This window comes from Ovis canadensis, chromosome 12, assembly GCF_042477335.2.
Source record: "Ovis canadensis isolate MfBH-ARS-UI-01 breed Bighorn chromosome 12, ARS-UI_OviCan_v2, whole genome shotgun sequence".
Classification (NCBI taxonomy): domain Eukaryota; kingdom Metazoa; phylum Chordata; class Mammalia; order Artiodactyla; family Bovidae; genus Ovis; species Ovis canadensis.
In genome coordinates, this window is record NC_091256.1 from 91,157,260 (window position 1) to 91,182,598 (window position 25,339).

The 25,339-nt window shown below is 65.2% G+C and overlaps 1 protein-coding gene across 2 annotated transcripts in view; it reads right to left on the reverse strand.

Moving 5' to 3' along the window:
• Positions 1 to 25,339, reverse strand: part of LGR6 (leucine rich repeat containing G protein-coupled receptor 6) — a 68,429-nt gene that overhangs the window by 11,811 nt on the left and 31,279 nt on the right. Inside the window, exons 4-8 of one of the 2 annotated variants that reach the window (XM_069545046.1) lie at positions 17,330 to 17,545; positions 13,683 to 13,754; positions 2,069 to 2,137; positions 406 to 477; positions 174 to 245 (exon numbers count right to left, since the gene is read on the reverse strand). In XM_069545046.1, the coding sequence (XP_069401147.1) occupies positions 174 to 245; positions 406 to 477; positions 2,069 to 2,137; positions 13,683 to 13,754; positions 17,330 to 17,545 (501 nt within the window). The remainder of the gene's footprint in view (positions 1 to 173; positions 246 to 405; positions 478 to 2,068; positions 2,138 to 13,682; positions 13,755 to 17,329; positions 17,546 to 25,339) is intronic. The other variant, XM_069545048.1, reaches the window with a different exon arrangement.

Sequence of the window (25,339 nt, forward strand, 5' to 3'; positions counted from 1 at the left end):
GGGTGAGGCTGGGGACACACAGACTCGGGGTGGCCCCGGGCTGCTGTGCACGCAGTATCCTGAAGGAGGCTCTCTGAAGAGCCACAGATGGGGCGTCTGGGGGTCGGGCCAAGGCTCCGGGGCCACACGAGCAGGACCCCGACTGGGGGATCGGGGCGGGGGTGCCAACTCACAGGGTGTGCAGCCCAGGCAGGTGCCGGAACGCTGACCGCCCCACGAACTGGATCGGGTTGTCATAGAAGTGTCTGCAGGACAGATGAGACCTTCACTGCCCTCCCGGCGGGCGAGGCATGTGTCCGCTCCCCCCCGCTAGCCCTGTCGCCCTGAAGACCAGGACCAGCACGTGGGGAGCTCCCCCATCCCACCAGCCAACCACACTCTCCCCCAAGAGGAGCAAGGGCTCACATGGTCTGCAGCAGAGGGTTCCCCAGGAAGGCTTTCTCCGGGATGGCCCTGATGTTGTTGCTATGGAAGCCCCTGGGGGACAACACAGGCATCAGGGGGACCACAGGACGCCCTCCGGCAGCCAGACAGGAAGGCTGGGGCTAGAGGGACGTAGCCGGGGACCCTGGGGACCCCCCTCCCGGCTCTGCCACCCTTGGGAAGGAGAGCCAGCGGGCTGGGGTGGGGGTGAGGGGGGAGAGGAGCAGGCCTGGACCCCTGAGGGCAGAGCTCTGCAGAGTCCCTGGGAAGGCACGTGCAGGAGCGCAAAGAGATGGGGCTCCCAGAGGAGATGCGGGCGCCAAAGGGACGTGGGCTTGGTCTCAAGGCCCTGAACTGGGGAGCAGAGCCACGGAGGGGTGGGCCGGGGGAGACACCCGTGGCCGAGGAGGAGAAACGGCGGGTGGAGCCCCCACTGAGTGCCGGGTCTGGGAGCCAGGAACGGCGTGTCTGGCGTCAGGAAGAACCGTCCAAAGTCAACGCTGGACTGGGACACACGGTCCTCTCTGAGCTGCCCCGACACCATCAGTCACTAAACTCCCCCCGACCAGCGCCCGCCTGCCAGGTTCGTGCAGGCCCCGCAGGAGTCTGCTCCTCCCACGTCTGATCACCCACTTCTCGGCCAGGGCTGCGCCGAGCCCCGAGGGCCAGAGGTGCGAGCCCTGTCCTCAGGCCGCCGTGGACAGACGGACACACACACGCCCGGCTGCTGCTCTTGCTGCTCCGGCATGCTCCCCGGAGCCCCACGCCCTCCCTGGAGCAGTGTTCCTCGTCTGGGGCTCCAGGCCCGGAGGACAGGCAGCCGTTCCCCTGGGACCCTCCCCCGTGGCCCCGTGCCTGCCGCCCGGCACCCCTGCCAGCATTGGACCAGGTGAGGGTGGTGTGAGTCCGGCCCGCAAGGTCACAGGCGGCGGCGGGGCAGACCCTATGTGGCCTGGGGGCTCGGGCTCTGGCTACAAACCTCCACCGCCTGAACCGGTTGCACGCAGACCCCAGCCCACTGCCTGTGGCTGCTCCCCACAGAGGCTGCCCCTGCCACCCCAGGCCGCCCCCCTGCCCGCCCATCTCCTGTCGGGCTTTCCCCTTCGTTCTCCCTCCCTGATCGCCTCCTGACCACACGCAGCCTCCAAGGCTGACCTCAGGCCCGTCAGCCCGCAGTGCCCTCTGGACACCCAGACCGTCATCGCTGAGGAGACAGTCCAGAGCTGGACCTACACGCCGGCCCTGAGCCGCCCTGTCCTGACCCGAGCTCTGTGTCCTCGGGGGCCTGGGCACACCTCCAACTGTCTCACCCCAGCGTGCATCCAGCAGGCGCTCTGCAGAGCAGGCGCTGAGCAACCCATCCGAGATTAAGACGAGCAGGGCTCCTCGTCGCCCCCGGGGGTGGGGGCTGAGGAGGGGCCCCAAGGCACAAGTGAGGCCTGCTCCCGGGCCTTCCAGGTGGGGCCGGCCTCACTCTCCCAGGCCAGAAGGGGCCAGCTCCCCTGACGGCCCAGCTGGAGACGCTCCGGGCCGAGCAGTGAGGCCTGTGGCTGCTGGCCTGGGGGAGGGGGTCGCGACCTTGGGAGGTGAGGGCATGGGGGCCCGCGGACACAGAGGATATCCCGGACCCCACAGAGGCGCTTACAGCTCCTGCAGGCGGCCCAGCGTCCGGATGGCCACGGGGAACTCGTGCAGCTGGTTGTAGTTCAGGTCTCTGGAAAGGAGGCGGCGGTCACTGGGGGCAGCTCCCGGGGGTCAGGGCCCGGGCAACGGACGCTGGGCTCTGAGCTGGCTGAAGGGAGGGCCCGCTTGGCCGCAGATCCGTCTGCGGGAATACTGTGCTGATGCGCAGAACCAGCCCTTCAGAAGGGCCCAGGGCTGAGAAGAGTCTTGGGCCTCGGGGACAGTGGTGGCTAGGAGGGGCCCGGGAGCAGGGGCAGGTTAACACTGCAGCTCCCGGGGCAGGGGAGAGGCCCTGGACGCCCCCCGGGCCCACCCCAGCCCCGCGCTGCAACCCCCTCCAGAAAGGCACCCCCACCACGAGGGGAGCCTGGCCGGCCCACTGCCCTGCGCGGGACGACGGCCTCAACGGGGGGCTGCCGATGGCCAGCACCCAGGCCCCTGGCCCCCAGCCCTGAGTGGACGCCCGGCCGCAGCGCAACAGGCACAGGGGTCTGCAAGAAGTTGCAACCGTCTTTCACACCACGGATCAGGGCTCTGGGGGCGTCCACGGGGCAGAGACAACGAGACAGCCCGCGTGCCTTTCCTCGTGAGCACGCTAACGCCTGACAGAGACATCCTCTCCCAACTGGAATGCAAGCTCCTGAAGGCACAAGCTTTGCTCTTTTCTCGTCGAAACCCCAGCAGGGCCCTGGCACAGAGCCGCGGCCAGCAGACCTGTCGCCTCCACACGTGAGTCAGGGGAAGGTGGAGATGGTGCGCCCGACGGGAGACACGCACGGGCGGCCCGGAGGCGCCGGGCTCGAGAGGCACCAGTGCGCCCTGAGTGGCGCCCTTGGCTGCTGGGGCAGAAGGCCGGGCAGGTCCCTGGGGGCTCGCTACTTCACCGGACTGAGTGGTCTCAGCCCTCTCGCCAGCCTCTGGTCAGGAATTTTGCCAGGAACGGCCTGACAGACCGTGGGAAAGACACGTGGTAAAAGGCATGTAAACTAAAAGGCTATTTTTACAGAAATACGTGGGAGAATAAAAATGGTGCAAATGCCTAAAAGAATCCTGCCAACCACACGTCAAAGAGGCAGCCTGAGGTTTCCCGTCTGAACGTCCATGCAGCTTCGAGAAGCTGGGTAGCTGCCAAGCCCTGCTTCATCGGGGGCTGCGCGGACGCTGCCTCTGGCCTGACTGCCCAGGAACACCCCTGCCAGACCTCTGCCCCCCGACGAACCAGCTCGGGGCGGAGGGCATTTGCTGCCAGCCCCAGACACACGGACGCCCACCCAGGGGGAGTGGGCGGCAGCGAGGTGGACGGGAAGCGCCGTCTAGACAGCGGGCCGAGCGGCTGCGGCCGGATGTGGTGGGTCCCACCAGCCCAGGTGCCGGCCTGTGTGGACGGAGCTGCAGGCGGCGGGGGAGCGGGCCAGATGCGGGCACAGGCAGGTCTTAGGGGCAGACAGGTGGGCCTGCATGGGTCATGGCCCGGTCCAGGTGTGGGCGCAGGCTGGACCTCAGGTGGAGAGCGTGGTCTGCAGGAGCGGTGGGGAGGCGGGGGGATGGCCGAGCAAGCGGCACTGTTTCCAGGAGAGGCGGGGGGGACGCACGCTCGCCGGCCTGGTTTCTCCCTGCTTGACGGTGTCCCCGGACGCCCTCGCCAGCTCCGAGCCTTCCAGAGGGCTCGCAGGCAGCGCTCGCGTTACACCCACATTATGGCCGAGGGAAGGCACACAGGCACTGGAGAAGGTTCCGGACCACGCCCAGCGTGACCGGGCCACGGCGGGGGCCGCTGTGTCCGCTCCAAGCCCCGTCCCCTCTGTCTGCAGCCACACTGCCCAGTGCTGCAGCCACCAGCTCTGTCGGCCGTACACGCGCGCGACACGTTCGTGATGTTGAGGGTTCTGTGCTCGGCGTCATGGGCCACACTCCAACCGCGCGGTCACGAGTGCTGGCCGCCGTGTCAGCGGCCCGGATAGAACCTCCCCACGGCCACAGGGAGTTCTGCCCCTCGTTGCCGTCCTTGGTGAAAGGAGGCGAGGCCGGGGTCTCGGGGTTCCCAGCTCCCCGCGGTCGGCGTGGCAGCAGGGCTGGTCCTCCCCACAGAACCAGGAGAGCAGGCCTCACAAAGCAGCCGGCTTGCCCCCGTGGCCTCCCCCCACTTCCACCAGCTGGAGGCCAAGTGCCAGAGCCCTGGGCACGCCCAGGCCCCACGCCACCACGTGGAGGAGGGCCACCTGCTGAGGAGACCTGGCCCCTGCCCCCCGCCGGCGAGGACATGGTCCAGGAATAAACTCCTAAACTCCTCCCTGGTGTGAGCCATGCCCTGGGCCTTGGTCTACTGGTGACCGCACTTGGGCCCTGCACTGACCCAGTGCCACACCAGGGCCTGACCTCGAGTCTGGGGCCCTGCGCTGACCCGGCGTCACACCAGGGCCTGACCTCGAGTCTGGGGCCCTGCGCTGACCCGGCGTCACACCAGGGCCTGACCTCGAGTCCGGGGCCCACTGCCCAAGCTGTTGCTGTTGCTCAGTCACTAAGTCGCATCCAACTCTCTGCGACCCCGTGAACTGCAGCACACCGGGCCTCCCTGTCTTTCACCAACTCCCAGCGTTTGTTCCAACTCACGTCCACTGGGTCGGTGATGCCATCCCACCATCTCATCCTCTGTCGTCCCCTTCTCCTCCTGCCTGCAATCTTCCCCAGCATCAGGGTCTTTTCCACTGAGTTGGCTCTTCGCATCAGGTGGCCAAAGTATTGGCGCTTCAGCTTCAGCATTAGTCCTTCCAATGAGTATTCAAGGTTGATTTCCTTTAGGATGGACTGGTTTGATCTCCTTGCAGTCCAAAGGACTCTCACGAGTCTTCTCCAGCATCACAGTTTGAAAGCATCAATTCTCCAGCACTCAGCCTTCCTTATGGTCCAACTCCCACATCTATACACGACTGCTGGAAAAACCACAGCTCTGACTCGACGTACCTTTGTCGGCAGTGACGTCTCTGCTTTCTACTACGCTGTCTAGGTTGGTCATAGCTTTCCTTCCAAGGAGCACGCATCTTTTCATTTCATGGCTGCAGTCACCATCCACAGTGATTTTGGAGCCCAAGAAAATAAAGCCTCTAACTGTTTCATTTTTCCCCCTTCTATTTGCCATGAAGTGATGGGACCGGATGCCATGATCTTAGTTTTCTGAATGTTGAGTTTTAAGCCAACTTCTTCACTCTCCTCTTTCACTTTCAACAAGAGGCTCTTTAGTTCTTCTTCACTTTCTGCCATAAGGGTGGTGTCATCTGCGTATCTGAGATATTGATATTTTTTATATTATTGATATCTCTCCCAGCAATCTCGATTCCAGTGTGTGCGTCATCCAGCCTGGCATTTCGCAGGATGTCCTCTGCATACAAGTTACATAAGCAGGGTGACAATATGCAGCCTTGACGGACTCCTTTCCCCATTTCCAACCCATCCACTGTTCCACGTCTGGTTCTGTTGCTTCCTGACCTGCATACAGCTTTCTCGGGAGGCAGGTAAGCTGGTCTGGTTTTCCCATCTCTTCAAGAATTTTTCAGTTTGTTCAGTAAAAGGCTTTAGCATAGTCAGTGAAGCAGATGTTTTTCTGGAATTCCCTGGCATTCTCTATGATCCAACAGATGTTGACGAATCTCTGATTCCTCTGCCTTTTCTAAATCCAGCTTGAAGATCTGGAAGTTCTAGGTTCACGTACTGTTGAAGCCTAGCTTGAAGAATTTTGAGCATTATTACCGGCCTAAGAGATGTTTCTAAAATGGGAAGCAGAGGCTGTCATCCTTCCAGAGGCTTGGAGGAGCCTTCCCACGACTCACGGAGCAGCGTTCCGCGCCTTGTGGGCTCCGACCCCTGGAGTGACCTTTCAGCTGCACCAACAGTCTCACCTGGTGGAGTCTCCCCGTCCCGGGTACAGCTGCAACCCCAGGGCCCTTGGCCCGCACCTTTGCCCCACATCTTCAGGGCTCCCAGCCCTAGGCACCCTTGGAGTGCTACCTCCTGAAGCCGGCCCTGACCCTGTGGTCAGAACAGCTCACTCCCTCTTCCGGAACTTTCCCGGTGTTTTCTCCAGAAACACGGTCAGCTGGACAGGAGAAAATGCTGGTGGGGTCACACTGCTGATGAGATGGTGGCGACTGTGTTCACGGCTCGAGCTGCTCCGCCGTCGCAGGTCATTTCACGCCCACGCCAGCCCTTCAAGGCAGGTACTGTTATTACCTCTGTTCTGCGAAGAGGGAGGCCACCCTGGACAGCAGCTCAAGAAGAGGCTACTCAGACTGCGGCCCTGGGCGCGGGCGTCCAGCATGGGGCTGTCCTGGTTCACAGCGTCCTCCTCCTGGTTCATACCATCTGCCCGTGAGACCAGAAGCCTGCTGTCATCAGGAAGCAGAAGGGATCCCTGTGGGCTTCCCAAAGCCCGGGCACCGGCCGTGTGTGCGATGTCCACCGCCAGGGCGATGGTCTGGCCCCCTGGGCCCTTGGGCCAGTGGTGGCCTGCAGGCTCCTGAGGGCGGAGCCTGCCTTCCCTGGTGGAAGGCTGACTCCTCTGTAGCAGGTGAGTCACAGGGCCTTAAACCTCAGCTGAAAACTCCTGAAGGCTGTGGAGGCCATTATCTTTAATGGCCTGGAATCAGCCACAGCCCACAGCTGTTTTGTCTGCGGCTCCAGAGCCGGGAGCAGAGGGGAAGAGCTGAGGCTAAAAGGAGCCGGCTCCCAGTTCCAGCCAGAGCTCGGTCTGGAGGCACAGCAGTCGTGGCTGGTCCTTCCCCGTCTGCTCACCCAGCCAAGCCCAACAGGATGACGGTGTCGGCAAACGCGGCCGGGGACGCGCCAGGACCACCTCCCGGGTCTCCTTCTGTCCGCTGCGCAGCAGTGGCTGCTCCTGGGATCCACAGAGCCTCTCACTGTGGATTCGGAGCAGAGCCAGCGGGGTCACCATCCCTTGTCCAGCCCCAACATTTTACTGATCAGGACCTGAGGATCAGAGAGAAGCTGTGGACCTCTGCCCATCAGAGCAGGACCCCGAAGCTGGCCCTGCTCTCTCGGCTCAGGGCGAACACGTCTCAGAGCTACCCAAAGCGCATCCTGCTGGGCTCCAGGAAGCAAGGCCACAGCAAGGCTTAAGGGAAGGTGGGAAAGAGGGTGAGCAGAGGGGGTTTCGGTTTCCCCAGCTGCTCGCAAGCAGGTCAAGGTAGGTGACTGAGCTGGAGGCCAGGTCTTCTGTGTATTTTCGTCTTTGGAGCAGGTGGGAGAGTCCTGATCGTCAGGGACCAGCAGCATCACCTGGGCCAGGCACTGACCTCTGCTGGGCTTGCTCCTCACCCGCGCCTCAGGGGACGCCCACTGCGTGAGGCGCCCTGCTCACTGGGCCCAGAGTGCATAGAGAGGGCATCTCTCGTGCTCCCTCTTCCTGGACACGAGGCTCCGGAGCGGAGGACAGACCCACAGGCGGTCTCCACTTTCCACAGCCATCAGGAGGCTGCCATCATTAACGGGGCTTCCGCTGACATGCTTACTCTCAAGGCTAATGTTAATCGCCAGATGACAGCCAAAGGCGCGTGGGGGAACGTGGGGGAGCCCAGACGCTTCTGAGGCTATAAACCCCGAGTCCCCTTCGTCCCCACGGCCAGGACGCAGGGCGGCCACACACGGTGAGCGCAAGCACGCCTGCACTGCTGAGCCCGAGCTGGAGCGACTCCACACGCTCAGGCACACGAGCACAACTTCAGGACGGACAGCGCCGCTTTCCTAACAGCCTGCCTACCAGGCCACCCGTCAACGAAGGCAGCAGTTAGCACAGCGCCCTTCTTTCTACCGAGAGAGGAACACGCCCTTCCGCCTCCCTCCACCTCCGCCCTCTTCTTTGCCAGAAAGAAACCCGGACGGTCCCTGACGAGGTAGTCCTGCCCACTGTAATGGAGCTGCCCTGCCCTCAGGAGGGCCCCGAGAAGCCTCGACTGGCAGAGAGAGAACGCTCAGCAAGCCCGGGGTCGTCCCTGGGGTGCTTGGCGCTGAGGCTCCACCCCTGCCTGATGCTGGATGCCTGCGTGGCAGCCGCTGGCCTTTCAGGCTCCGCCTCGTCCTGAGCATTCCCTTCCCTGCCCCCTTGGGCCACGGGCGGACGGCCACCCATGGGTGACAAGTCTCCTCCACCTCTGGCTCCTCCCAGGCTCTCTGCATCCAGGTTTGCAGCCTCATCACATTCTCACCACCTTGCCCAGCAAAGCCCCAGTGCTCTGAGATGTGATGCTCAGAGAAGGACCCAGTTCCGTAGGTGAAGGCGGGTCCCCACCGCAGCACCCCTCAGCTGGACCACCGGGACGCGGGGCCATCCGTGCAGGTCACAGTGGAACACAGCGGCCTGAAGAAGGGGCCCCGAGGCTGGGCCGCAGGGCGTGTGGGAGGGGACCCCGAGTCAGGCAGGGATGAGGGACCACACGGTGGGTGTCTCTCCGAGCTAGACGGCATGACAGGGCTTCGGGGCGCTCCCGGGCTGTGGATCTTTAAGGCTGCTTCTGGCCTTAGAGCCGCGTAGCCCCTGTGATGAGGGCTAGACTTTCTGGTTGATAAACATCCCCTGAGCCTACAGCAGGGGCCTGGCACACACCAGACACCCAGCAGCATTCACAGAGCCAGTGAACTGAAGAAGCAGAAGACAGGGCGGTCCCCGCCTCCTTCCCGTGGGCGCTGGGGGGCAGACCTCAGCCCCTCAGGCCTCTCTCCACAGTGTCCTCCGAAGCCTGCGGCCCAGCAGTCTACAGGCCCTCCTCCAACCATCTCGCCCACCCCACTGCGGACCAGCTCAACCAGGGCCCAGGGTGCAGGACACGCGGGGCCTGCAGGCAGGCAGGGGAGCAGCGACAAGCACGGCGGCTGAGGCTGCCCCGGAGAGAGTGGGGAAGGCTGCCCTGCCGCAGAGAAGAGTCGGCCGTCGTCCTGGGTGGGACACGGGCGGACGCGTCCAGAGCTCGGCTTTCTGCCTGTGAGGAGTCATTAGTGGTTCTGGGGGAAAGCCAGAGAAAAGATGTTTTATGTGGAGCAATAAATTCTTCCATGAGCCACAAAACCCCACAGATTTGCAGCTAATAAGCCCACAAGTGTAGGTGATTAAGGACTGGCAAGGGAAGAGCTCAATGCTCCCAGGGTTGGCCTCGGGCGGCTGTGGGCTGACGCTGGACCAGAGGCAGGGCGCCCTGGGCGCCAGCCGGCGGGCAGCGGAGCAGGCTGAATTGCAGCCCCCAAAAGACAAGGCCGAGTCCTCACCCTTGGAACCCGTGACCTTTTTTGGAGAAAGGGTCTTTGCAGATTTAAGATAAGGACCCTCTCAAGAGTGCTGGCTTATCAAGGCGGGCAGCCAACAAGGTCCTCACCCAAAGAGGAGCCCCAGGACACCTTGAGAAGCGGACGCAGAGACTGCAGGGAGCGCCCACCAGCCCGGGGACCTCGGCAGGTGCCGGATGTCAGGGGCTCCTGCAGATTCCGCCACAGACCCCTCAGAGGAACCACCCCCTCCAACCCGATTCCGGACCCCCGGCCCCCTGAGCGGGGGGGAATACAATTCTGGAGTTGTTTTTAAGCCACAGAGTTTGTCTAATTGGTTACGGCAGCCACAGAAACTTGTCAGTGGCTGTGCCCAGCCTGCTGGGGGTCCCTGTGCAGGCAGGCCTGGCTCAGGCGCGGGGAGCACTCCCCCTGCGCCTTCGGACTCAGTGCAGGGGGGACGTGGGGAGGAGGGAGGGAGGAAGTAAGAGTGACTAACTGCTGGGGAGGACGGCACGTTACTGTCCATCTGGCGCTACAGGGACGACAGGCTGAAACAGCCAGCAGAAGTGAGCGCCAGCACTCCAGGCTCTGGGAACCGCGGGACATCTCCCCCGCTTTCTACCTGTGGGGACTGAGTCTCCCGCAAGCCCAGGCGACCCGCACGTAGCACGTGCGGAAGGCAAAGCCCGGGTCTGGACCCTGGAGGGACCTCCGTGCAGAGCCGCCTGGGGGCTGGCTGTCCCTGGCCAAGGCTGACCATCGGGCCCAGCATGGGGAGGTTCAGTTCAGTTCAGCTGCTCAGTCGTGTCTAACTCTTGCGGCCACATGGACTGCAGCACGCCAGGCCTCCCTGTCCATCACCAACTCCTGGAGTTTACTCAGACTCATGTCCATCGAGTCAGTGATGCCATCCAACCACCTCATCCTCTGTCGCCCCCTTCTCCCCCCACCTTCAATCTTTCCCAGCATCACGGTCTTTTCAAATGAGCCAGTTCTTCGCACCAGGTGGCCAAAGTATTGAAATCTCAGCTTCAGCATCAGCCCTTCCAAGGAACAGTCAGGACTGATCTCCTTTAGAATGGACTGGCTGGACGTCATTGCTGTCCAAGGGACTCTCAGGAGTCTTCTCCAACACCGCAGTTCAGAAGCGTGAACTCTTTGGTGCTCCCTGGGACGTGGCTGGATGCTTTCAGGGGCCAGGTTGGGCCGCTTTGGAGCAGTCTGCTGACCGGGGTGGTTTCAGGGATGAGAGGCAGAGGTCCCTTTGCCGGGCGGCTGCTGTTACCGTGAGAACGCTCTGCGAGGCAGATCCTCGGGAGCCCGCAGGGAGGCGGCCGTCCTCCCAGACCTCTGCTGGGCACTGGTCCCGGGCTAGAGGCACCGTGGCCCTGGCCCCTTCCCAGGGGAGGCCCGGCAGCACAGACGCTGGGCTGCTCTGATTCGTTCAGTGAGGAAGAGGCCCGAGGGAGGTGACGCGCTCTGAACCCAGGCCCCTCTGTCCTCTCAGGGCTGCAGGCGTCAGACCTCAGACCCAGGCCAGTGGGGGCAGGCTCAGCTCTGAGCACGGCTAGGCCTCTTCTTTCTGAACAACTTCAGCTTTCTGAACAAACTCACCGGTAACTTCAGCCAGGCCTTTGAGGACACTCCACGACAGTTCTGCAGGGCATGCCAGGGTCTGCAGGCATGCTTTCCAGACGCTGACCTCAGGGCCCGGCAACATCCTTGGAAAACCTCCCAGGGGGTGCGGCTCACTCCCTTTTCCTTTTCACCGGGCCCCTGGCAAGCCCAGGGACTGGTCTGAGCTCAGGGAGCTGGCACTGAATGGCTTGGGGTCCACCGTCCGTCACTTACGAACTACGAAACCTGGGCAGCTTGCCCCGAATCTCTGGATGGGTCTGGCCTGGAAAGTGGAGGTGCAGGACTCCGGAGCACTCTGACCCTGGATCTCCCGAGGGGCCGGCACCCTCACTGTGGGAGCAGAAAGGAGGTTTGAGTGCAGGATGGCATCTGTGCCTGCTGCCTGCAGCCAGGATTCCCTGCAGGCTCTGCACAGTGAGGTGGCCTCAGGGAGCCAGGAGCCAGTTCCCACAGCCCGGCCCGTGCAGTCAGACTCCCCGAGCAGTCAGGGCCTGCGCCCCCCGCCCCAGTCTGCGGGCTTCGTCCTGCAGCAGGAGGGTGGGCAGACAGCCCCGGGCCCCCCCCCCGCCCCGGTCTCCTGGTGCTGCTTTCTGGCATAAAAGAGAGTGTGCGTGTTCACCCCACTCGTGCAGGTGAGGGAATCCAGGGCCCACAGGGCGGGAGGCTCCTGCCCCAGAGCCCCAGCTGGTGGAGGGAGACCCGGGCCGGGCAGGGTGCAGAACCCAGGCCGTCTGGCCTCCAGAGCAGAGGTCACAACAGAAGCAAGGTGGTCACGGGGTCCCCGGGCAGTGCTCGAGCCATGCGCCCTGGTTTTGTGTGTGTGTGTGTGTGTGTGTGTGTGTGTGTGTCTGGGCACCTGGCCCTCCTCCTGGGTAGAAGAGCTGGGGCCGCTCTCTCTCTGGAGAGGAGCCCACAGCTCAAGCCCAGCTGCAGCTCGGGCCAGGCAGCTTTGGTGAGAGGGTCCAGGTGGCAGAGCCCCGGCCCTGCAGAGAGCCGTGCACAGAGGCCCCAGGGTGACCGCGGGGCTGCAGAGCGGGCCACTGGCGCGGCGGTTCAAGGTCTGACTTCCTCTCCTCCCGCTTCCAACCCCTCCCCCACCTCCCCGCCTGGCTGTCCAGCCAGCCCCCAACAAGAACACAGCCTCCTTTTCAACGGGAAAGCAAACATTGGAAGGAGAACTCAGTCCTCAGGGATGGGGTGGGAGGGTGCTGAGCTCACGGCTGGGGTGGGGTGCAGGGGCGCTGGTCCCCGGGGCCGCCAGCTCCATCAGAGCCCCCAAGGCTCTCCTTCAGTCCCTGTGGGCCTGGTAGGTCGGCGTCACTGCGGGTGAGACACTGCAGGCCTTGCTGCCGGGCGGTCCTGCCCCCTGCAGCGGGTCCCGCAGCCGGGCCGTGCCCTTCACAGAGCGGGTGCAGGCCCCCGGTCTGTGCGGTGCGCTGGCTCTGCTGCAGATGAAAGGCAGGCGGGTGCCACCCGCGGCTCTGAAGCCCAGCCAGGCTGGTCGAGCCCAGCGCCCCACACTGCCATCCAGGCTCGTTGGGAAAGAATCGGGCCACCGCCCCGACAGTGAAGAAGCCGCCGCCAGCTGGCTTTTGAGAGGTGCCAACACACGCCCACCACGGCCCCGCCAGCCGCCTTCCCAGCAGGGCTCCCCGCCCGCCCGCCGTCCAGGCAGACGTGGACCTCCCCCGCGCAGGCGCCTTGTGGCTCCAAACCTGCGCCCGGCTCCGGGTCCCCGGGGGAGGGGCGTGACCCCTGCTGTCAAGGCTGCTGGCCGCCCCCACCGCCCAGGAGCCGCCGGCACCGGGCACACAGCAGGCAGCTCGCACAGGGCCCAGAGACTGGACCAGCTCGGGACCCGGGCGTGTTTCCTTGGCCAACCCCCGAGGTCTGCTCTGCCCACGGACAGTAAGTCCAGGACCAGCTGTGCAGACACCCACGGCCCAGCACGGCGACTGAGGGGCCTAGACCGTGCTGTCGACTGTCCGCCTGCCCCTGGCGCCGGCCGGGCGAGGCCGGCTCTCCTGACCCCAGGCTGGGGCAGCAGCCCTCGCGGGAGGAAGGCTGGGGTGGGCAGCCCCGCGCTCGGCCCCGCGTCCCGTCCACTCCACGCAGCCCAGGCTCACTGGTCCCAGGCACCGTCTCCTCTGCTGCTTGGATGCGGGAAAGCCCTTACCTCAGGAATGAGGCTCCGCGTGTGGGGTGGGGGCGTCGGGGGGCGAGACAATGGCCCGTGAGTCGGGGCTCACTCTTGGGGACCTTCCAGGCCTGGCCCCGCCGTGGGTGACTGAGGTGCAGCTCCCCCGGGAGCCCTGGGGTGGCGGGACCGCAGAGGGGGCGCCGAGGGCGTGGGCACGCTCTGGGCAGAGCTGCTCCAGGATGCGACGTGGGTCATGCGGCCATCCCAGAGCCCACAGCTCGGGCGCTGACGGGTGCTCCCCACTGCGTCAGCAGCGCGCTCCCACGGGGACGCCTCCCCAAGCCTTCTGTGTCCAGGTTAGGGGCCCTCATTCTTCCTGCTTCTCCTCAAAGCCCCACATCCATCTCAGATCTCGTGGGCTTTGGACTCCCTATGGGCACAGCCCCTGCCCCGGGAAGAGGGGGCCGCCCTCCGAGAGGGACCCTCCCGGGCAAGGCCACCCCCGAAGGGACTTGGGCCCGTCACTCACAGGCTCTCCAGGCTCCGCAGCCCCTCGAAGCTGTGCGCCCCCAGATGCTGGATGCGGTTGTTATGGAGATGCCTGTGTGGGAGGAGAGGCGCGTCAGGGGCCGGACCCAGGGCCACGTGGCAGGGGCCCAGGGACAGACGCTCTCAAGCAGGAACAGCCACGTCTCCAACGCTGGAGCGGCCGCGGGCTTCACTGTGTCCGCTTCCTATCGAAGGAAAAAGCCAGAGGCACGGCCTCGGGTGGGTGGTGGGTGGTGAGTCTGGGAGAGACTCCCACGGTCAAGAGCAAACTGAAAGTAAACGACAGCGTGTTCTCCCAGTTCCTAATGGAAAGAGCGCAAGGACTAACACAGAAGCGGGCGCCACCCCAGCCCAATATCGTGACATGAGCAGCAGCGCCGCAAGGACAGACAGAAGTTCAGAGCAGAGACCGGGGCCGCGGCGACGCGCCGGGGCCCCCGGCAGAGGCCCAGCGGTGAAGAGAAGGTCCTGCGATGTCTCTGGGGAGCCCCCGAACTGGACAGAGGCGCGATGTCTTTCCAGGGGATGGGGGGCAGGGAAGGAGATGAAAGCTCCTCTGGAGCTGAGCCCAGGGGGACCTCTGTCGGGAGGGAACGCGTATCTCCCAAAGCCTGAGCCTGCAGACGGGGCCCTGTCTGCACACCACCCCACACACCAGGGCCCCGGGCGCCTGGGAGCAGGTGACCCTCGTTCACCCACAGTCCCAGCCCACAAGCTGCAGTCCGTGGGGAGCCCAGGGGGCCCTTGGTGATGCAGTGGCCCCAGGAGGAGCCCGGAAAAGCTGGCGGCTGGCAACGGTGCAAACACACAGCAGGAAACTAGGGGCAGAGGCGCCACGGCCACCCGCCGGGGCCTGGCCTGCAGGGAGCCGCCTGCACAAGGGGTGCAGGATGCTCACCAGCCCCTCCTGCCGCAAAGCAGGCCCGTGAGCGCCCAGAGACAGCACTATAAATGGGGGGGAAGAAGGCTGTCGATTGTGCATCGAGGATCAGAGCTGCATCATTAAAAACTAGGCAATTAGTTTGCAACCAGGAGTAGCACAGGCGCTGCTGAGCACAGGGGTGTCGGAGAAAACGCCTGAGCTGAAGAGGGGCGAGGAGACGGGCCTGCGCGCCACACGCGGCGCTGACGGCTCCGGGGTTAGGATTAGGGTGAGAGTTAGAGTTAACTAACCCCTTAGGTTTAGGGTGAGGGTCAGAGTCAGAGAAAACGCCTGAGCTGACACCAGAAACTGAGGGGTGAGGAGTCAAGCCTGCAAGCCACACGCGGCGCTGAAGGCTCCGGGGCCGGATCCAAAGGGAGACAAAAGGCGTATTCAGAAGTGCAACCCAGAAGAAAACCCTCCAAAATAAGGAGTGGAATCCGGAGGTGACAAGCACACATCGTTTCAGGAAAATTAGACGAAGAAAATCCCACACTGCGCCACACCCTAGCGAAGCTATTCAAGTTCAAAGATTAGAAACGTCTTTGCGCTGGAGAAGGAGACTGCGGACAGGGAAGCAATCAGGCTGGCCTCCAAGACGCCCAGGGAGCAGGGCGGCGGCGGGGCGGGTAGGGACTGTGTGCCCCCCACTCCCCGTCAGGAGGCACCAGGCTCCGCAGGGCCTTCCCGTTTGACGGGGGAACACAGCCCCCAGCTTCCAGGAGTGAGCCCTGGGCCTCCCCACTTCCTCCAACTCTCAGCACACTCCAGCCTTTCTCCCTGCGCCCCCACCCCCCTGAAGCTCGTCTCCAGCCCACTCTGCCATCCGAGCACCTCCTGCCTCCGCACGGCCAGCCTCAAGCCTGCAGACCACCGCTCTAGCCCTGGCGTCCTGAGCGCCTCCGGCAGCCCAGCGTCCTGCGACTTCTGGTCCGGAGGAAGGGATGAGACCCCCACCCAGGCCAGCACTGCAGTCCTCTCAGGCCCTCCCAGGGGCCCCTGCAGGGCGGCCTGGTGAAGGCTCAGGGCTCGGGCTGAAGGGAAGCCCCTCTCCGCCAGCTGGTCGCCCGTGCCTCTGGCATGAGCCTCAAGCACCCATCTTCTTACTCTGCGCTTTCCGGCAGCCCAGCCCGGAGCCCTGGGCGGCCTCCTGCGGCCCCCTTGCCCTGGACGGCCCGGCCACAGCAGCCCCTCCCCCGCCGAGGCTGGAGGCAGGAGAGGGCGGCGTCAGCGCCCCGGGCTTCTCTCTGCCTCAATCAGCCTTCCTGGTCCAGCCCTCCTGAGCTTAGCCACCTCCACCGCCCCGGAGACCTGAGATCCTGGGCTGAGCTTCTGCGCCCTACTCCTCGACCAGACCCTGGCCTCTGACCCCAACTCCTCCTCCACAACGTCCCTCAGGCCCGTGCATCCGCCTCCGCCCTCCCGTGCCCCCGTGTGTCCTTCAGGTCACCCTCCTGGGGCCCCTTCCCACCTCCAGGACCCCACTGGCAGGCCAGAGTCAGACCTGCGCTCCGAGGCCCCAGCTCACCCCCCAGCCTCCTCGCCAGCTACACTGGCCACTCACCGGCACGTCCTCACCGACACCTGCCGAGAGCCTGTCCCCCGCTCCTCCGCCATCCAGCTCTAAACCGTCCTTCCAGCCAGGACCACCCTGCAGGGCCCTGTCCCCCACCAGCTGCTCCAGCCACCCTGCGCCCGGGCCGAGGCTGACTCAGCACCCAGTGCCCTCGTCCTGCACTCTGGGGCAGCATCGCTGTCCTTCCCAGTCCCCCCGCCACTCCCCCAGGCCTGGGGCAGCGGCCGGAGCGCACTCCTGGCTCTGCGGGTCCCGCAGGACGTGCTCCTGCTCCCAGTGGCCCACCGTGAGGACCCCCTCATTCCAGGAGCTCCGTCTCTCAGAGACTCATGATTCGCAGGGAGCATCAGGACGTCACAGGGGTATCACCAAAGCTGGGATCAGGCCCCCTGTCCTGCTCACCCTCTGCCAACCCACGGCCACCCAGGGAGGATGCCGCGGCCGTCCTGACAGAGGCTGAGGCTCTGGAGCAGCTCACCCGCATCTCCCGTCTCCCAGGACAGAGAATCAGACAAACAAATGCTGCTCCTCCATCTCTCAAAGAAACCAAGTCTTGTCCACTCCTTGGTGTGGAAAATCAAACCAGACTTCCAAGAGCAGAGGAGGCCTCTCGCCCATTTCACAAAGTCTGGACATTCGGGTCTGTAACCCGGAGCAATTACACACGGCCGCCAAGCCCTTGGTAATTGCCCTACAAACTCGGTAACCGTCCATGGCAATTAGCCGGGAGCTAACCCGTGCCCGCAGGTCCCGGGGGGGCAGTGAGCCGCAGGCCCTGCCAGGCACACCGTCTCCCGGAGCGCTCCCCCAGCAGCACTCTGCTCGCTAATCAAGGCGCTGGCTCTCCGCTGCTTCTCCAGGCTGGCAGATGAAGTGAATTTATCCCACCCCTGCACCCACCCATCGCCCAATTCAAGAACGGTGGAAGTCACTCCCAGGGGGCACTCCCATGTGGGGCACAGCCACAACCTGTGGGCAGAGCAGCAGAGAGCACAGCAGCTGAGCCCGGCGCCCAGGCTCCCCAAGCACTCCCCGTGCCGCCCGGCCTCCTGACAGCCTGGGATGGTCACCTCACTGTGCCTCGGAAACCCCAGGGACACGGCTGAGAGCAAAGCCGGCGGGCACTCACAGCACCACGAGGCTGGACAGGTTCCAGAAGGCGTAGTCGGGGACGCGGCCGATGCGGTTCAGAGCCAGGGTCACGGCCTGCAGGGCGCGGAGGTGGCCGAGGGCCCTGACGGGGATCTCGGTGAGGGCGTTGTCGTCCAGCCACAGGTGGCGGAGGGAGGTCAGCCCCTCGAAGCTCCTGTCCGGGACCAGGGAGATGAGGTTGGCGTCCAGGCGCCTGTGGGAGGGGACAGGGAGAGTCTGGGCCGGGGCAGCGGGCCCCCCGGGCTCCACAGCGCAGCTCCTCAGGTCCCGGGTGCCCCTCCGCTCCAGCCCGAGGCCCTCTATGCTTTGTGTCCCTGTTGGTGACCCAGTGCTGGTCCACAGCCTCAGACCACAGTGCCCCTCATGCCCAGGTTCCCTGTCTGCGCCGTGGCTCCCCCGCTCTGAGGACACTGGCTCCCAGCCCTGTCCGCTCCGGGCTGGGCTAGAAAGCAACGATGGTCCCCCATCAACCTGGGGACAGGTCCACCTATGGACGCAGCCAAGGAAAGACCTTCTCGGAGCCACAGGCCGATCCCTGGCACCTGACCCCAGCACCTCTGTTCCCCAGCACCCCTGTTCTCAGCACCCCTATTCTCAGCACCCCTATTCTCAGCACCCCTGTTCTCAGCACCCCATTCTCAGCACCCCTATCCCCCAGCACCTCTGTTCCCCAGCACCCCTGTTCTCAGCACCCCTATTCCCCAGCACCCTTGTTCTCAGCACCCCTGTTCTCAGCACCCTTATTCTCAGCATCCCTGTTCTCAGCACCCCTATTCCCCAGCACCCCTATTCTCAGCATCCCTGTCCTCAGCACCCCTATTCCCCAGCACCCTTGTTCTCAGCACCCCTGTTCTCAGCACCCTTATTCTCAGCATCCCTGTTCTCAGCACCCCTATTCCCCAGCACCCCTATTCTCAGCATCCCTGTCCTCAGCACCCCTATTCCCCAGCACCCCTGTTCTCAGCACCCCTGTTCCCCTCCCCAGCACCCCTATCCCCCAGCACCTCTGTTCCCCAGCACCCCTATTCTCAGCACCCCTATTCTCGGCACCCCTATTCTCAGCACCCCTATCCCCCAGCACCCCTGTTCCCCAGCACTCCTGTTCCCTAGCGCCTGACCCTTGCACCCTGATCCCAGTGCCCCTGCCCCTGGGACCCTGCCCCCTGGTTCAAGGACCAGCTGTCAGACGGGGCTCCCTGCTTGGCTGATGCCTATGGGGGCTACTGGATGTTGGACAGGCAGACAGGGGACAGCCTGTCTGTCCACAGCAAAGCATCCAAGGAGGTGGAGGACCTCAGACACGAGTTCAGGAAGACTCTGCCAGCTGAGCACCCAGTTCTGGCTTCTCAGGACGGCGCCAGGCCTTTACCCCCTGCATCCTGGCCTGGGGCTTGGACTGACGCCCCACCACCCGGCAGCTGGTCCCATAGGGTTGAGGCAAGCTGGCCAGCGGCCGTGGATCTGCCCACGGGCTCTGCTGTCTTGAGGGGCTTTGCACCGAGGCCTGGTTCTCCACACTGGCATGTGGAAACCCCAGCCCCCAACCACACAGCCCCGAAGCCCCTCATCCTGGCCCCGAAGAAGACTCAGTGCTGGGCGGTGGGGGCCTTTCTCCCACCCCAGCAGCGCGAGCCCACATGCCGGTGGCGGCAGGGCTCCATCTGCTCTGAGCTGCTCACCAGTATCCTCCCCATCCCTGGGAGAAATGCCAGGCCAGCCAGCAGGGGGCTGTGGGTGAACAGGCCAACCCCAGAGCCTTGGATGGGAGGGCAAACCGACCGAGCCAGGCCCTGAAGCCTGCAGCGGCAGAGACCTCCACACACGTCACACCTGACCCGACGGCCACAAGCCCCTCGGTGAGGGCCTGTCCCTCTGGTCACTGTCCTCAGGCCCCTACGGTCTGACTGTGGTTACTGACTGGGGGGCCACAGGTGGAAGAAAATTCTAAGACCCCGTCCAGGATGCCTGGCTCAGAAGGCCCAAGGGGGCCTGTCTCCATGCACAGGCAGGTGGGAAAGGGCTGGACGAGCATCGGCTCCGTCCCCGCCCTCCGCGTCAGTGGGAAGGCCAGGCTGACGGTCCCAGAGCAGTGTGACAGCCACGGACGTGTTAGGAGGGGACCCAGGGGAAGGGGCGCCGCGCAGCGGCCTGCCGGGAGAGGAGGAGCGGCCAGAGGGGCTTCAGGAAGGCGAGGGGTGGGAGGCAGCAGGGCAGGGGCAGCCGGCGGGGCCGGTGGGGCTGGGGCTCGGGGGCCGAGGGCAACACTGCCACAGGGAAACGGGAAGCCAGGAAGGGCCTCACCCAGGAAGGGCTTCACGCGAAGAAGGCCGTGGCCAGGATTCTGCTGCTAGGGAGGGGCCGTTCCAGAGGGGGACGTGCCAGCAAAGGGACAGGCGCTCTGCACAAGCCCCTCACCCAAAAGCGGGCGTGGGCACGTCCTGGGGGCCCGAGGGTGAGCTCGACCACGGCAGGGCCGGGCCCCTGCAGAGCCCCCTCCTGAGGCGCCCCTGCTGCCCTGCCCGGGGGCGTCCCTGCACCACCAAGGGGCCAGCACTGCGGGCTCCCTGGCACAGGACTGTCACCCGGCAGTTCCGGGGGCCTCGATCAGCCCCACACGGACGTGCCCTTCGCCTCGCCCCACCCCAGGGTCCATCACAGACCCTCGCAGAGCAGGCCCATGGGATCGGCATCAGCGGTCCCACATGGCCTCACCTCCTCCCTGCCAGCGTTCAGGGCCCAGGGTACCGAGAGTGTGCCCCCTGAGTCCCGGGGGTGCTGTACGCATCAGGCCGTCTAACCCTCACCTGTGAGGTTCACATTCCCCAAAGAAGAAAAGCCACATGCGGCCCCGTCACACGCCCAGTAAGCGGCGCAGCTGGGCTTCCAGCCTGGCAGCGGCTCCACGGGGCACACCTCTAACCACTGTGCAGGTCGCCGGGCACGTAGCACGCGCTCCCCGGCCCTGGCGCCTCACCCCACCCCCCGCCGCCTCCCTCTCTCACACAGAGCCCGCCGCCCGGTCGAGGAGGCTGGCTGGCACAGAGCCCGCCACCCGGTCGAGGCTGGCCATGCCTGCTCCGCCATCCCCTCCAGGGCATCGCTGGGTGCCTCAGACCTTCCTCTGGCAGGTGGTCCGTGGATCGTCAGCTCAGCACTGCCTGGGACCTCGGCGCAAAGGCAGAGTCTGAGGCCCCGTCCCCGACCGGCGAGTCAGAACCTGAATTCCAGCACGACCGCAGGTCATCCACCGAGTGCTGAGCGCAGCGGTGTCGGCTGACACTCAGTCGGCGGGAGGGCCGCCGGCAGGAGGAGAGCCTGAACAGTGAGCCAGGCGCCTCCTCCTGTGCTCCGTGTGTGGCCAGGCCTGGGGCTCTGCTCTGGGGTCCGCGCACCCGTCACCCCAGGCCCGGGGCTCCAGGCCGCCCTCCAGGGAGAATCCCCCACACCTCCAGGCCGCGCGGCTCACAGACAGCAGGGGAGCGGCCCCCCAGCCTGGGGACCCGGGCAGCCCTTCCTGGGGTGTGTGTGCAGCGGTGACTCACTCAGGTGTTCATTCCACGCTGTGGGGGCCCTCCCCCACCTCGCTCCCATCCAGAGACCCCTCACGCCCTGGGGAGACCCCGGGGGCGGCACCTTCGCCCCAGCTTTCCCAGAGACTGCGCAGGGAGCGGAGTCCCGAGTCCCCCCAGATCACAGCCCACACCAAAGGCCTTAAGGGAAGGTGGGACGTACACCGGGACAGAAGGGCGAGGGCCGCAGGCAGGACACGGGGCCAGCGTGGGCCAGAAGTGGGCACAGACCTCAGATGGCTCAGGTCAAATCCAAAGGTCCAGCGACTGTGGGACGGAGATGGCCGAGTGGGCTGGAGCTTGGCTCTCAGGCCACAAGGACGTCTGGGCCCCCCGGGCGGAGATGCACCCGCTCCGTGACAACCAGGACCCCGAGATGTCACTGCTCCCACTTACAAGCCCTTGTCCTGAGCCCAGCCAGCGGGGATAACTTCTTAGAGCACATAGGTCCCACGCAGTGTGTACATTTTACGCGGCCGGTCTCCCCTGGGGTCCCGTGAGCAGACACATCCAGGCACACATCCCCCCGCTCAATCTCCGGGCGGGTCTCCTCAGCTGACTAGTTTGGCCACTGCCCGCCTGAGACGCTGTTTTCAGGTGAAATGCTCACAAAGCGTTTCCCTGACACGGCGGGGGGCGGGGGGGGGGCGTTCCTGTGGCTCCGCTGGTAAAGAATCCGCCTGCAGCGCAGGAGACCCCCGTTCAGTTCCTGGGCCAGGAAGATCCACTGGAGAAGGGAACGGCTGCCCACTCCAGTATTCTTGGGCTTCCCTTGTGGCTCAGCTGGTAAAGAATCCGACTGCAATGCGGGAGACCTGGGTTCGGTCCCTCGGTTGGGAAGATCCCCTGGAGAAGGGAGCGTCTACCCACTCCAGCATTCTGGCCTGGAGAATTCCATGGACTATACAGTCCATGGGGTCACAAAGATTCGGACGTGACTGAGTGACTCTCACTTCACTTCACACACAGAGCACAGCTCAGAGGCTCCCCCAGCACCCCTTCCTTCCAACAAGGAGGACATCCAGAGGGACCCCAGGGAGGAGCGGGGGACCCCCGGGAGGGGCGGGGCATCTGGCAACTGCAGACCCTCTGGTGGTTTTGGCCGTGAGGACAAACACCACCTTCAGGAAGACCCCAGCCAGGAGCCAGGGCAGGCAAGGAGGTTGGGTGCCAGGCTCCAGGTGGCTGTCCTTGACCTGACTCACCCACAGCCCCCAGAAGAGCAGGTGGAGACTTGGGTCCTGCTCCCTCGGAGCTGAAGGAGCCGCCAGCCTTGCCCCCTGTGCCCAAGGAGCCCGGAGCCTAGAGGAAGAGAGAGGGCTGCCCCAAGTGGGTCAGTGGCCGGGCTGGACTCACACTCGGAGCCTCTCCACAGCCTGGCTCCCTACCAGGAGGCACCTCTGAGCCCAGGGGCCACAGCCCCCTGGAAACCAGAGTCCCTGCAGCCCACAGGGCCCTAGACTGACCCCACAGACCCTCTGGAATCTCCTTCTCTGACCCTCCCTATATCCCACCAGGTCAGAGCCAAGGCCAGAGGGACGGACCGGGAGTCCTAGAGGGCCACCAGCTGCCATGCCCGTCACCAGGGGCCCATTCAAAAGGCTAGGGCCTGCTGCCTGCTCCCCGAGCTCTGAGCGCAGGCCAGCAGGACCCAGGGAGGGCGGAGGGCAGAGGGCGGCAGGGCAGGCCCCAGTCCATGCTGCTCGGGGCGCGGGGCCTTTCCCGCCCCAAGTCAGGCACGTGGAGGAGAGGACGCAGGGCGGCAGGGCAGGAGCAGGCACTGGCTGAAGCCGGCGGCCCTCAGAGAGCATCCAGCCGCCAGGGCTCCCCCGGGGCCGCCCCTCGCCCTGAGCAGCTCTGGGCGGGCCAGCCTGGAGGCCCCTTCCTGGGCCTGCCCCGCCCCTCCCACAGAGGAGCCCCTGTGGGCAGCCGCCCCCTCCCTGCAGGCAGCCCTCCAGCCGCAGGCACAGAAGGGCAGGTGGGCGGGGAGCCCCGAGAGTCTGGGTGGCCGCGGGGAGCCACTGGGTGGGACGCCCGCGAGTGTCCTGCTCCCTGAACCAGAAACCCTCCGCCCCGTGGCCGTCCTGACTCAGGGGGCAGGAGGCCCTAAGCACGGGGCCCCTTCCCGGGCACCAGAATGCTGACCCCCGCCTGCAGCCACACCAAGGGCAGCCTCTTCTCTGGAGGCCCCTAGGCCCAGCCCCACACCCACGGCACATGGGGCCTACAGAGGCCTTGCCAAGGAAGGGAGGGCAGGGCAGGGAGGTGCTGGGGGAGGTCCTCACGGTGCGGAAAGAAAGCAGCCGCTTCGGAGCAGTGACCCTGTGCCTGAGGCGGCGTTGGCAGGGGCGGGTGCTGGGGTCCGGCCACAGGGAAGGCGGAGGCTTGGGGACAGGCTGGCACTGGCCAGGCGGCGAGGATGTGCCCGGGCCGCCCTCATCAGCGCTGCTGGCAGCACCAGCCTCTGCAGGAGGGCGCACACCTTGTGGGGGGTGGGCTTGGGAGGAGGGCGCATTGCTCCTGGGGGGAGGGGGCGGGGGAGGGGAGGCTTGGGAGGAGGGTGCGCGGCTCCCGGGGGGCGGGCTTGGGAGGAGGGCGCATTGCTCCTGGGGGGCGGGGGCGGGGGAGGGGAGGCTTGGGAGGAGGGCGCGCGGCTCCCGGGGTGGGGGTGGGGGTGGGGGGAGCGGGCTTGGGAGGAGGGCGCATTGCTCCCGGGGGGCGGGCTTGGGAGGAGGGCGCATTGCTCCTGGGGGGCGGGGGCGGGGGAGGGGAGGCTTGGGAGGAGGGCGCGCGGCTCCCGGGGTGGGGGTGGGGGTGGGGGGAGCGGGCTTGGGAGGAGGGCGCGCGGCTCCCGGGGGGCGGGCTTGGGAGGAGTGCTGACCCACCTGGGGCCAGCAGACAGGGCCAGCTCATGCCGAGGTGCCCCTGCACACTGACCCCCTCCCCACGCCCTGCCCCCAAAGGCCTCTCTGCTCTCACTCGGCTCCCACAAAGCCACTGGCGTGCCCCAACTAAGCACCGGGCCCCACAGAGGCCCCTCATCTCTGTTCAGTCACTGAGTATCTCCCCTTAGCCCTCAGCTCAGTCAGGCTGGATTAAACGCAGCCTGGTGGCCTGACGGAACCCACTGAGCGCTTGCAGGCTCTGAGTGCCAGGCCAGCCCGGGCTCGGCTCTGGGCCCCAGCATGAGCTGCACACAGCCCGTCTCTGGAGAAGCTCCTGGACTGTCCTTCAATCAGCAACACAAAGACCTCGGCCATCGACTCCCGTGCGGGCTCCTCGCCAGGCAGGCCAGCCTTTCACACGCGCCTTCCTACTGAACACCCACCCAGACCCCTGGAGGGCTGTCTTGTTTGCCTCCTCGCCTGCAGCAAGGAGTCTGTGGCTCCAAACCCACGGCTGAGACTTAATCAAGTATGTGGGAAATGCTCTGCAGCTGGGGCCTGCCCTCCGCCCTCGGGAAACCCAGGAAGGCCTCACGGAGGAGGTGACATCTGAGCTGGTTCCCAGGGGAGGGGTGTCCTGAGGGGCAGTGCTGGAGGAGGGCGGGAGGAGCAAGCCCGAGGCAGAAAGGGGGTCGGGTGCCTGGGCTAAGCCTGGGGGGGGTGAGAGAAGGGCCTGAGGGTGAGGCAGTGGGTCCCCAGTGACTCGGGAAGGCAGGGGTGAAGGCAGAAGGTGGGGCCCCAGTGCACAAACTAAGGGGCCCCGAAGAGAAGGCTCCTGAGGGGCAGAGGCCACGGTCAGGGGACACAGGCGGGTGACCGAGGAGCAGCGAGCACTTCCTGAGGCCTCCAGCAGGGCCCCACACACTGCACGCACACACACACACACACACACGGCCCCAGACACACTGCACACACACACACACACACGGCCCCAGACACACTGCACACACACACACACGGCCCCAGACACACTGCACACACACACACACACAGCCCCAGACACACTGCACACACACACACACACACACAGCCCCAGACACACTGCACATACACACACACACACACAGCCCCAGACACACTGCACACACACACACACGGCCCCAGACACACTGCACACACACACACACACACACAGCCCCAGACACACTGCACACACACACACACGGCCCCAGACACACTGCACACACACACACACGGCCCCAGACACACTGCACACACACACACACACAGCCCCAGACACACTGCACACACACACACACGGCCCCAGACACACTGCACACACACACACACACACACGGCCCCAGACACACTGCACACACACACACACGGCCCCAGACACACTGCACATACACACACACGGCCCCAGACACACTGCACATACACACACACGGCCCCAGACACACTGCACACACACACACACACACACACACGGCCCCAGACACACTGCACATACACACACACACGGCCCCAGAC